The sequence below is a fragment of the Seriola lalandi genome, unplaced genomic scaffold, assembly GCF_002814215.2.
Source record: "Seriola lalandi dorsalis isolate HSWRI2012SDOR001 ecotype SW California unplaced genomic scaffold, Sedor1 jcf7180002054748, whole genome shotgun sequence".
Classification (NCBI taxonomy): domain Eukaryota; kingdom Metazoa; phylum Chordata; class Actinopteri; order Carangiformes; family Carangidae; genus Seriola; species Seriola lalandi.
Genome location: NW_019525301.1, coordinates 1,001,568 through 1,015,394, shown reverse-complemented (window position 1 = coordinate 1,015,394; position 13,827 = coordinate 1,001,568). Strand labels below are relative to the sequence as shown.

At 39.5% G+C, this 13,827-nt stretch overlaps 1 protein-coding gene across 1 annotated transcript in view; it reads right to left on the bottom strand.

Moving 5' to 3' along the window:
* cntn6 (contactin 6) overlaps positions 1-11,023 on the bottom strand; it is a 47,230-nt gene extending 36,207 nt beyond the window's left edge. The window contains exons 1-5 of the mRNA XM_087178897.1: positions 10,883-11,023; positions 7,717-7,840; positions 7,298-7,473; positions 4,475-4,570; positions 135-338 (exon numbers count right to left, since the gene is read on the bottom strand). Coding sequence (XP_087035023.1) covers positions 135-338; positions 4,475-4,570; positions 7,298-7,473; positions 7,717-7,840; positions 10,883-10,943 — 661 coding nt within the window. The 5' untranslated portion in view covers positions 10,944-11,023. The remainder of the gene's footprint in view (positions 1-134; positions 339-4,474; positions 4,571-7,297; positions 7,474-7,716; positions 7,841-10,882) is intronic.
* Positions 11,024-13,827: the final 2,804 nt, after the last annotated feature.

Genomic DNA, 13,827 nt, shown 5'->3' with positions numbered 1-13,827 from the left:
AAACAGTGTCACACTCAAGACAAGCGATTTATCTCCCCGCCGCCTCGCCCTCCCCTCCCCTCCAACAGTGAGTGTGTCAGTTCAGTGCGCAAGATAACCAGGAGCCAGCAGAGGAGAACTGAGCGCGTGCTTACCGTCCCGCCGCACCACCACGGGGGTTGGGGAGCTGAACACTGTGGCGTTGGTCATCATGTTTCTCACCGCGCACGTGTAGTTCCCCTCGTCTGAGGCTTCAACTTTGGCGATGTACAAGTTGCCCGTTCTCTGAGAGATGAAGCGCCGGGCGTCCTGCTGCAGGAAGCTGCGCTGTCCATTGAAAACCCATGAATATTTGATCTCTGAAAACAAATAAAGAAAAGGTCATGACTTGTGGATATTGAGACACAGAAGAGATACACTTTCAAAAATGACCTGGACAGCAAGACCTGTGACACATATAGAAAAATATATTATTACAAATAGATTTTCTATTCATCTGCCAGAAATATAGATATAAGATGACTCAGGACAAAGCTGCTGATATTCTATATTTTTCTTTTTGTCAACAAATCCCATGGTTCTGCAAAGTACTGCCTGAGGAGTAGGGATCGACCCATATGTTTTTTCAGGGCCGGTTAGTTATTAATAATCAATCAGGCCATTAACCAATATTTGGAAGCGATATGCCAACACAAAACTACTAAACTACCCCATTTATATCAATGAAAGTAGACAAAATAACAAACAGCTCAGATACAGATGAACCAACAACTATCTACAACAATTTTATTACAAACTGAACATTTTAACCTTCATGCATGAGGATTTATTGCAGGACTGTTGTATTAGACTACATCAGTTTTAAATAGGTGTTCCTAAAAAATTGCCAGCTGAATGTATATTGTCAGTTGTCTGGAATGACTAGATTGAATTAATTGCTTGCAGTGTTGTTCTTATCTGGGAACTGCATATATGCACTGAAATACCAATGTGTATACACCTCCATATACACCTGGTAGCCTAAAGAAAGATTTTCTTCTTTAATTTAATTATATTGCCATATACTTGTATTTTCACCATACAACATATTTTTCCCATTCACTCTTTCAAAATGTAACCAGTAGATTTTAATTGACTCACTCTGTACATTTTTCTAAGCAGCCGCTCATGTGCTGTCATTCTGCAGTCAGTGTAGTGACTCATCTCCAGTTGAAGTTTGGTAGCGTTTGTTGCTGCTCTCTCTTAGCCCCGTTAACATTGCGGTTTTCTTCATCACAGTGTCTAACTGCCCGCTGTACATTTAAACTTACACTACTTCTGCTCCAGCACCCAGAGCTCTCTGTTCCTTTTAGCGACTTTCACTAACTCAGCAGTTGTTTACATGCTGTTCAGATATGCTAGCTACTTTAGCTTAGCAGTTAGCGCTAGCTGCTCTCTCTCTCTCTCTCTCCCAGTGTGTCTTGGACCAATAGATGAACTTGTTCATCAGAGTGTGGTGTTGTTGAAACGTCATTGTAAAGTAGTGTTTTATTTATTAAAACTTAAGTGGTGTTTGTTATCTTACCTCCGAAAAAACAGCTCTGCTCATTAACAGCAGCTGCTCTAGTCTGTGACCATCGTGTGCACAGCAGCCTTCAGTGTGATAGGCTGTTATTCGTGACGTGTAACCAATTAGATGGTGCTGTGGGCGGGACATTGCTCCAGACAGGGATAGGCGGTTACCTTTGAGCCAAAGTAGCCATTTTTAGATTTGTTTCTTTTTATTGGTTATTCCTTAAAAAACAAACTAACTAAAAAAAAGAACAGACCATTCTGATAATGGGAAAAATGCTTAATATTGCATCGGATAATCAGTCAGGCCGATAATGGATAGATCCCTATCGAGTGGCCATAGCCTCCTTATGTAAGGCCTACAATTGTATTGCCTGCCCATTTCTACCACAGCCACACTAACTAATGATCACTTACCATGTAATATATCCCTGACTTCACCATGCACCTTTGTTATGAGATAATCAACGTTTTTCGCTGGCTCATCTGTGTATTTCTGGATACAATACAAGAGTGACACTGCTGCACCTGACATTTTCCTTTATTACAATGAAAACAGGCTCTGTAGTTTAATTTGGCTCAGTCCAACATACACTGTAAATATTCATGAGCCCACAAAATGTGTATTAGTCCACTGCAAATAGTCCCTCCCCCCTCTGCCAACTGCACTTCATAACTTTGAGTAACGTTTGGGGGGGAAAAAAACCTGACAATGTCCAGCTGTTTTGGAAAATGGTTTCACCTTATTTCACCAACTATATATTTGTAATCAACTTTAAAAGAGTTATGACTCCGACAGGACTGAGCCGGCCTGGGTCTTGGTGCCGGACAGGATATTGAAGTAGGAAAGTATTGAGCGAGAGAGAGAGATGGACAACAGCTGTGAGAAATAACGCAGCCCCCTTATTCTATTGAATTGGACCGCTGCATTGGCTCAGCTGGGGTGTGGACTCAGGGGCTCTGGGTAAGATGATACAGGTTCTTCCTGCGTAGAAGATGAACCTAGCAAAACTTTTGAAACATATCTTCAGATGATCATATACGTACAAGGGTAAATTCCATGTATACCTTGTGACGTAAAAAAACGTAACTCTGCTGTTTTTCTAGCAATAATCAATGAAGGAAAAAAAAAGGATTGCCTTCATGATACCTCTCCAGAATAGTAAATTCCTTCCTCTGCGTATTATTAACTGCGTGTTTTGGCATCTTAGAAGTCTTCCGAGTAATGACTGTTACTCAAACCTGCTTTCCTGAACTGCATTTCATTGTCTCATTGGAACCTGAAACACACCCTTGGCATTTTAATGCTGTTTTCAGTCTGCATGTATTGGTTTTGGCCTTTCATGGGATTCATTGAGTATAAGAGGAAAAATAGAATAACTTCTTTTAAGTATGAACCATGGCTGGTTTCGCAGTAAAATCAGGCAAAGATGGAATTCATAAGACATGTCAGCATGCACGTCACATACTTTCTCATTAGTCCCTAAACAGCTTACTTTACTGTAGTCTGTATTATTAGATCTGTTTTACTTCATCCTCAGCTCTTGTCATATCAATAAGATTCATGTCAAAACAAAGAATGGAACAGAAATGATAAGAATGTAAATGCAGAAGTGTAACACACACACACACACACACACACACACACACACACACACACACACACACACACACACACAGATGTCTGCAGGGATCGCAGAGCTGACTTGGGTATTAGGGAAGCCCTCTTGCATCAGGCACATGACAATACCACGGTCAGCCCTTTTTGACTCGGCAGACGACAAAAAAGTCTCACTCACTTCCTTGAGGGAAAACACTGAATTAAAATCATTACAGGGAAAGTAAGGGCAGAAACTGACAGACCTTTCATGATTAGGGACTATCAGAGACCTGTTTAAGAGCTGCAGTCTCACAGCAACAGAGGACTTGCAGGCACATAATCTCATGTCCTCTGACAGAGTTTAACTCTCAGCACGGCTCCTTTTAGACCACTTACCTATTGATTGCTCAAGGAATCTTCCCATTTTAATAAGGAGCATCACTGTATTCCTCAAGTGGTGCATCAACATGCATTAAAGAAGCTTTAACATAATTCAAACCATATGCCAATAAAAAAATAACTATATATTTGCACCATTTTTCAATTTTAAAGCACCTCAAGCTAGTATTGTCATGTAGTGCAAATCCCATCAAATGTGTGACTACGCTCTGTTTAAGAGGAAAAATAAAGAGGGAGGCTTTTAAAGAGGGAGTGAGGGAAAGCTGGAGGGCAAATTGCTAAAGTGTGGAATCCCACGTGGCCACAGGATTCAGCTGGAAACAGAAGCGGAGAAAGGCTGGTACGCTGGCGTGAAATTGTGCTGGTGGGCACCGAATGGCTGCAGGAGTGCAGACCACTTTGAGGGTCTGCTAATCAGCAGCACACAGACACATGAGCCGACTCACAGCTGTGCCATGGGATAAATGCTCCCCCAGCCACAGAAGCCACTAGCAGCCTTTATTACCCACAGATAACCTGCCCACATCGAGGGGGAAGAAAAAAAAAAAAAAATGACAGTTGGTGAAGTGGAGCACTGGAGACTTTATAGATGACAGCATGGTCACAGATCATATGGGCGAGAAAAGTGGGCTCAAGGTTAAGCAGTGTGAGGCTATGAACTATAGATGTGAAGGCACGGGTCTGAGCAGGTAGAGCGGTGGCTGATCATAAAAAAAGTTCCCCTGTCTGACAGATAAGGAGAGGTGAGTGGAAAACAGGATGTCAGAGTCTGAAAAAGAAGAGCAGCAGAGAGTAGAGGGAGGGAAGGTATAAAAACAAAAGAGACACAGCAGTGTTACAGGGAGATAATAAGCAACAGGCTGAGGAACAATAAAGATTGCTGAGGCAAGCAGGAGTGTGAGACTACATTGGGCAATGCAGAAGAGTTAGGACAGAGAGCCGTACCTCCGTAATGGGGTGGAGGGCCACAGAGCAGAACCACAGCTTGACCCTCTCTCACCGACACCATGTTCCGCGACTTCCTGTTGAAGTTCTGCAGAACTGTTGGATACAGAATAAAAAAAAATAAAAAAAAATTAGTAAATAAGAAAATAAAACCAAACTTTTCAAGGTCTGGCAGCTGCAATAAGTTTTACCGAGAGGTGACATCCAGGGAAGGACGTTTCATTCTACAGGATATTTCCGTGTTTGTTCACATTGCTTTACAAGTCAAAGCTCAGATTCCCCTGTTAATACCGCAGCGTGCACTGGAGATCAGGCAGAGGGTGCACCAATCAAGCTTAAGAGATTACTTTCACCTTTAATTAAATGCTGCTGTGCTGTATGAGAGAATAAACAGCCAGAAGACATATCAATCCCAAAGTCTTAGAAATACCAACCGAGTCCCAGGGATCAGGGATCAAGCAAATATCAGCAGTGGTCAAATCACAACTCACTTGATTAAAAATAACCCCAAATGAAGACATAGCCTACAGTACAGTCCTTTCATGGTTCCACTGGTGTTAGAGTCTAGTATGAAGATGTCACTCATATGGCAAAGAACATTCAATCAGAGAACATCTCAAAAATCTGAAATTCCCTTCATCTGAAAATCTGTAGTGAAGATAACCTTGGACATTTCTGTGACACCACTTTTTTAAATGCTCATTAGTACTAAAATAGTGTAATTAAAGAAGTTGTTCAAATAGCAAGAAGAACAAACATTTCATTTTGAATTATACAGGTGATTTTATCCGGTGTAGAAGACACAGAAAAAAAAATGATGCTGTGATTCAGACTAATTGGTTAATGAAGTTTCAGCCTGTTACCATCTGCAAACATCTTATGTATTTTGAAGTGCAAAAAAGATTAAAAGTAAATGTGTTATAACTTGAGCATCTTCAAGACCCAAATGCAGACAAACTCGAAACAAAAAAGGAACTTGATGAACAGAAAAAAGTCCAAAAACTTACACAGAACTGGTGCAGAAGGAAAGAAATGGAGGTTCAGGTACGAAACTCAGAAAATCCAAACTAAGGTACCTAATCCAAAAGACCAAAAACACGAGGAAACACATGAGGAAGCACATGAGGAAGCACACGAGGAAACACACGAGGGGATTGAACAGGAACAAACTGTGACAAAACAGACAAACTGACAGAGACAACAGGGAGCACAGAGATGTAAGTACACAAGGGAGGCAAGGGTAATTGAACACAGGTGGAACACATTAGGGGCCAAAAATCACTAAGGAGGGAAATGGGGAAAAGACAGGAAGCGAGACACACAAGGGAAATGGATTTCCAAAGTAAAACAGGAAATAAACCAAAGGTCCAAATCAAGAATCCAAACCAAGTCCCTAAGTCCAAAAGAAAGAGTCCCCTCAGACCATGACAAAATTACCCAGCTAGCAAAACATCTGGGTGACATTTAGCATCCTAGCATGCTGGCATGACTTGTTCTACTGTATTTTGAAACTTGAAAACATATGATATAATACCTGTAAGTGAATAATAAGACTAAATTATGCAGCTACCAGAAAATATATATATATTATATGTTGATGTGTAGCATTACAGTATGCTGGCATGCAATGTTAGCATATTTAAATGCTACTGTTAGCGTGCTATGTAACCTTACGGTACTGCTTGAACTGGCATAGTTTGTTTGACACAAATGTATGTAAAGATGAATGACATGACAGCTCACAGTAAAACAGAAGTTATTTTTTGTCTCAGATCAGGGCTCTACTAACATCCTCCAACACCTCAGCTTGTTAACCAGTAACAGAAAATATTCCTCCATTTTTGATGGATAAACATGTCAGTCATTCAGTTCTGCTAATTTCATATGAGGATTATTGCAAAAATACGCCCTCTGTCATCTTTCCAGCATTAGGAAATGGTTATCCAGGCTTTCTTGTCCTCCCGCTCTCCTTCTTGCCTAAGCCAAGATGCAGTTAGTCCAAAACTCTGCAGCAAGATTACTCACTAAGGCCTTGTATCAATCTCATAGCACCCTGGTTCTGATGTCCCTACTCTGGCTTCAAATCAAATTTAGGATTCAATTTGAGGCCTTGAATAATCTTGGTCCAAAATATATCAGTGAGCTACTAATGCCTTATACCTCTGCTGGGCCCCTCAGCTGTAGCTCGTTCAACACTGAAAACACATGGGGACTGTGCGTTTTGTTGTACTGTGGAACAGTCTCCCCCTGGGAGGCAGGTCCGAAAACTCTCTTGGGTGTTTTAAGCCACAGCTGAAGACTTGTATTTTTCTCAGTGATGTTGTGCTGTAAGTATTATGTACACTATTTTGATTTATAATACCTCAAACAGTTTTTTTTTTAGTTTCCACTGTACTATGAATCTTGATGTACTGTTGTTTTTAATCATCTTTTACTCTTTTAACCTTTTATTATTTTGCAGTTTGTATAGTAAGTAGTTTGTAATCAGGGTTTTGAAAAGTGGCATATCAATAAAGTTATTCATACTAATAACACTTACTTACTTATTGAACTGAATATCTTTGGATTTTAAACTGTTGGTCTGACAAAGTCAAATATTTGGCCTCTGGGAACTTGTGATGTTTATTTTTCACTATTTTGTTATATTCTGCCGACCCATTAAATCAAATGTTTAATTGACCAGCTGAAGAATAGTCATTAATTAGTGCCCTATTCTAAATTCAGTCACGCATAGTATCACAACAAATCAAATTAAAAACAGCACAATGTTACGTCTCTTACATAATACACACACTCAAAAATCAGAATAAATTATCTACTCACATGCAAACTGGACTTTTGCCTCCCTGCTGACAACAGTCCCAAATGTATTGGTGGCGATGCACTGATACACTCCTCCATGATTGATGACGTGAGGGTTATTGATCAGCAGGTTACCCTCTACAAGACTGTAGTTTGGCTCCGACTCTGTGTTTATGTCTCTGCCATCCACTTTCCACCTGTAGATACAGGAAATCACAAAGTCAAAATCATTTGGAAAAGAACCAGAAAAACATCCCACAAGCACACATACAGTTAGAAATTTAACTGCCCTCCTACATCTAATGAATGACTTCACTTAAATATTAATGTACCAAATACAGTAAAACAGCCAGCTATCATAAAAAGCTCAGTAGAGCACATTCAATGATGCTACACGCTGTAGTCTCACCCTGTGGTCAAAGGGCAGTGGAAACACTTACCTGTAGTGTGGAGGCGGGTTTCCCTTCGCTTTGCAATTAATAAACACCTGCTTATCGTCAGTGCTCAGTGGGAAAATACTGTCACTGGGCTCCTGGGTGAAGACAGGACCGTGGCGTGTATTCTCTGTGTTGAAAAAAACCCATTAGCTGTACAATGGTGCTGAGCAAGTGACACTGAATTAATGTAAAAATAAATCACTCAGGAAGCTTAAACCCTACACCCATATAATTATCTGCCAACATGGCTCTATGAGTGGATTCTGCATTCAATATACTTCTTGCGTACATGTCACAAGGCAGATAATGCACTGTGATGAGGGAGCAATTAACTAAAGATAACCCTGTAGCATATCAGCTAACTGGCATATACTATGCAATCTGCAACACGTGAGAAGGTGTCTTTTATCTTTCTGCCCTCACTCACAGTCAGAGCACTTACATGCACAGAGGTCATTTATATACGGTATATCCAGATTAGGGTTTACGGTGAGGTGATTTCTCTAATAACATAGAATTAACATTTTTTACCTCCACCTTCACTTGTCTGTTTATTTGTGAGCAGGATTAAGCAATACGTACTGAACCAATCTGCACTGAACTTGGTGGAGGGATGAGGCATTGGCCACAGAAGAACCTATTAAATTTTGGAACAGATCCAGATCATTTATTGTGAATTTATTTCTCCTTAAGCTGGTGTATGTTGTTTGACATAGGCCTTGGCATAGAAGGTCTGCGCTCTCTGAGTTACTGTTGCACAAGTGCAGTTACAGGAAATGGAAAAGAAAAAAAAATGTAGTCATTATTGTTGCATTAATGAATTGACTGTTTGCTAAAACCAGCTTTCCATTCTCACACATTATCAGTTGCTGTAACAGTAAACTGTAAAAATGGTTGAATTTGTTGTTAACAGCCGACTTTTTAATGCCTCTATCTGACTTGTTTTGCACTTGATGTCTGTACATCAATTACAGTTCAACAAAATATCATGCTATCATCATGCTTTCAACACTTTGATGTTCTGGATTACTCATGTAAGTATTTTGTAAGTATTATTGTCCTATTTCAGTCACTGTGGGTGTATGTGTGTATCCCCTGCCTGCAGATGTTTCACAATAAAAGCCCTGTTAAGAAATTAAGGGCTTCTGTCCAATGAAACACTAGAGGGCTTTGAATGCGTGATGCGGTAACTTTAACAGGGCAAATGGGAGCTTATCAAAAATATGAACAAGTATACTTATCAAACAGAGGAAATAAGAAATAAAAGCCCACCTCTAATAAAGACCCGTTATCCTCTGCAGTTGAGGTAAATAAAGACCCTGGCTGCTATTTCAGGAAATAGGGTATGCTTTATGTTGTTATTATCTTAATGATAGTAGGATAACTTGAATAATGCGAGTTGCTGTAATAAGTATTGCCATAGTCTGCTTAATATGTAATTATTAAAGAGCCAGTAAAGCTGTTGTCTATATGCATGTTGTTTGGGCCTGTGTGTCAGTCAGTCAAACCTGTTGTGCTGGTTAGCTCCAGCCAGACTATCAATACACAGGAGTAATTAACCGATGTTGCACTAATTACTCCCGTGAAATCTAACATTTCTTCAATAGATGCACACTCTGTCACACACACACACACACACACACACACACACACAAACACACACAAACACACACTGGTGTCCAGATTCTCCCTTTCCTCTGACACCATGTGTCATATTTCAAACTACACACCAGTGTTTGTCTTGAAAAAATAGTTCATTTCTCCTTTTTTTTTCTTTTTGTGCACTTGAGAGGATGAAATGTTTTTTTACACGTCTCTAACCTTGACTAGGACAAAGAGTACTCCCTCCCTTATCATCATCCTAATGAGAGTGGGAGTCTTTGCCTCAGGTAAGGGCCTTGTTTCCACAGCCTCTGAGGGAGGTGCTTCATTTTTACCCTGGTTGCAGTGTCCTTTAAATTAAACAAATTAATGAACCTTTAATAGCCGGGCTTTTTCACCTGGGAAATGATCGGTCTGTTTGTGTGTACGCTACCCTGTAAACACACCGACTGGACTGACCACTACCACACATGAACACACTCACATACAAATTACACTTAATTAGGTTTCATTAGAATGCATACAAATGTGAGCTCGGTAGCGCGTATATGTATGTACAAGGCAGCATGAGATGCCCTGTGCATAACCCTTCATTCTCTGCTCTTATGTTAGCAGCGTGCATAGATACACCTCAGTGAAAACTGCTGACTTGAGATGAGCTGCTACATCAATGGAAATTGAGTCATAAATAATACAACAGGTCCCACTCAATATACTAATATATACATTTAAATGTATTTGTTTGATGACTTGTGAACGGTTGGCTTGAGCTCAGTATACAATAGATCCGTCAAATGTGACTATGGACATTAAATCTCACTCGGTTTTCTAGGCTGCAAAAGTTTCTCTTTCCAGACATAAAGTGTGAGCGCTTAGTGAGATTCTAACTCCTTAGCTGTAGCTCATACAGGTATTAGGGGACTAAAGGCTAATGTTATTCTGCCTTTCTCTCAGCTGAAAGAGCATTTCATGGATCTATGTTTCTGAGGACAGACTACAGAATAAATTAGAGTTAAGAAAAGAGTTAGTGTGGATTTTTATGTGCCGCTTTGCCACATTTCATGTAAGTGGCAGCAGTCGGACATAAAGCAAGAAAATTGCATTATAAAACAGGGAGGCATAAAAAAAAAAAAAAAAAAAGACAAGAGTTATCAGTGCTGCTCTGGAAAGAGAATTTAAACTCTGGTCGCAGTTGACAATTGAGATCAAAATGTCATTATAATAGTCAATCTTTTGACACGTGGCAGTTTCACAGTCTGACCTTGTGACAATTTCATCCTGTAATAACAAAATGTACAGCACTAAATTCAGATGTCTGGCACTGTGGTACTTTGCTAAGATCTTTAAAACTGAATTGGGATCTACAGATGTGGTCACGTTCTTCCTGTTTGTAGATTTTACCTAGATACAAAAGCTACGAAAATGATGATCCCTTCTGAGACAACTATCATTACACCTTCAAATAAAGCGATAACCTAAACATGCATGAGACAGAAGCAAACCTCCCCTGTGAGAGGTGTTTGTATATCAGATGTGTCATAAAAGGCGACTTGAATTGGCATCTTACCAGCCAGGCACTCTTTGAGTGACAGAAGGATTAACAGTTCCCATGGCAACAACATCTTCATTTTCCAAGGTCAAAGATTCTTCTTCTTCCCATCCAGTGACCAGATAGTGAAGAATATTTCCTGGTCAAACGCTCTTCCTTTTGGCTCTGGAAAAAAAAAATGCACAAATGAACACTGTGGAGATGAGGAGACGCGGTCTACGTCGAGCCTTCTGGGTAAGAAAAAAAAAAAAAAACAGGCTGCAACTTGTGGAAAATCGGTGAGCTATTAATAATTCATTGAACCAAATAAGCAGAGCCAAGATCTCATGCTGAAGGGCCAGCCAGCAGCTGATACTGGGGAGCTGATATTTAGTGTATACATACTGCTACTACACTATCTCCCAGGAGCAAGTCAAGCAAAACAAAAAAAGAAGCTCCCAGCAGCAGCAGCAGCAGCAGCAGCAGCAGCAGCAGCAGCAGCAGCAGCAACAGCAACAGATGAGCTGAGCATCCTGCCAGAGGTAATGTTAAGCTTTCTATAAACTGTTGGTTCAACATATTTACTCTAGCAGAATGTGTGTATTAAATGCATGGTATATACAGCATCACAGGGAATGCTAATGAGAGAAGACAGACACACTGAACTGAGGCAGAAAAATGATCCATCTGTTGGCAAATGATCCAAAGCCCTTCAAACCCCTTTAAACCATGCAGACAGACAGACCATGGACCATGATGCCAGGAACTATTGACATCCAATCATGGCAAAAAAAAAACAAAGAAAAAAAAAAAAACACTTCATGCTGTTTTCCTGCAGTCGGCATTACGACACATCTCTGTGCCTGCACTTCTGAGCTGAAATCTTCTATAATCATGATTGAATGTATGTCAAAAGAGTGCTAATTGCCAACAGTGATGAACCTACAGAGAATTATCACCTCGGCTCTATGGAGCGTTTCAGCATCTTTCAGCTGCTTGTTTTGGTTTCGTGGCTCCACAACTTTAATGTCTATTTAATAGTCACTGTGCTTTTGTAAAGGAGAGTGACTATTAAATAAGCAATTACCCACCACCACATCACACCACCAATTAAGATACAGCAGAGTGTCAGTGTGTAAGGAACATAAGAGCCAGGCTGATGAGACATTCAGAGAAATATTGATAATGTTCAATGATTAATATCATAAATTGTAGTATTATTATTATTATTATTATCATTGTCATCATCAAGCCATTTATTTAGTAATTTACAAAAACTGTCACTATTAAAAGTATGGCGAATTACCTGTTAGCAGTTCCTGTTATCAATGCATCCATGGATGTACAGATAACTATCACTGGGGTACTTTAATACTGAATGAAACTTAAAAACATGATGATTCTCAGGAAAGTTTTGGAGGTTTAGGGAGTATCTTTTTTTTTATAGTCATTCACAGAAAGAATAATATCCTTGGCGTAAGTCACGCTGAATCTAAAAAAGTGTCATGTCAGTGTGTTCAGATTTAATATAACATGATGTTCACATTTACATTTTGAAAATGAATAAAAATGATTGGTACCAATACCTACTCATCATGCAGAACAGTTGCACCCCTGGTTTCTTATGTAGATCAAAGACATGGAGTGTTGACACTATACTTTTGTAAGAATACATGCTGGCCTGAAGATTTTGTCGTAAAATTTGAGTCAAATAAGCTTGTGCAGAATTGAACAAATGTCACATGTAAAATACTACTAAGTATTTTGCTAGTATGACCTCACACAATGTTCACAAACATACTGTTTCTCCTATAGATTTCTTTTGTCCTTTCCTGTCTGAGCTCCTGTAGTAAATTGTTGCAGACAGATGGATGTAACAAGAAAGGGCGAATCACTAATCACGAAGGGAAGACGGGAGAAAAAAGCATTAGCTGTGTAGAGAGTGAAGTAGATTCATTCTGCTCTCTATTATTTATTCTAAGAGGGCACAATACTGATCACCCAAGCTTCATCTTGTCAGTCATCATTATTGATTTGGTTTCCTCTTTTTTTCTTCTACTGTCTGTCTTTTTGTTTGTCATCCTGGCCGTTGACTTGTCATATGTCTCAATCACATATGGAAGGGTTGATCAATAAGGAGATTTGGTTGATAGCTTTAGTTATGAGACTCACTGGGTTGATACATTTCGCCTGTTCTGGAGAAAACCGATGAAGAAACTTTATCCATCTAACAATAGACGCTGCATTCTTTTGACCTACTTGGAGTAAGTGGAACATTCTGTTCTTTCAATAAAGTGTTTTGCCTTATGCTAATCTCAGTCTCGTTTAAAGTCAAAGGTAATTATATGCTGATTAAGGTGCTGGATGAATAGGTCTTAAGTGAATGACACAAAGCTGCATATGGTAATTTCAGTAAGATGCAAGGCTTTTTTTTTTTTATCATGGGCTCTGAGAAACTTTTAATCAATGTGAAATGTTTTCCAGACATTTTGTCAAAACGCCTATCTGCAATCAATACTGTTATAGGCTGGCACCTGTAAGTAATTCTAAATCAATGTGTTTTAAAATTCAGACATGCTTGCCAAGTGCCATGTTAGAAGAGGAACTCAGAACAGGTCAAATTACAGTCAAATGAAAATGCCGAGAAAGTCTGTATGTTATAAGCGCTCCCATGATTTTGATTGACAGTTAGTAAACACCTCATAAATCTTTACATATGAAAAAAAATGAGGCTCTTCATATTGATTAAACTGATTTGCTAATTATGTCTTCAGCATTTCAGGGTGGAATTTGAATTGAGCGATTTGAAAACTTCTAATGAGAAGCATTTACTCCTCACCACAGCATGATCAGTAGATCTAACTGCACTATATTTAACATATAACTACTAGGTAATAATGTAATATCTACATTAATGCCCACATAATTCATTCATGCATGTGAATCGAAGACAGATCATTTGCCGGTGCGAGGATGCTCAACGA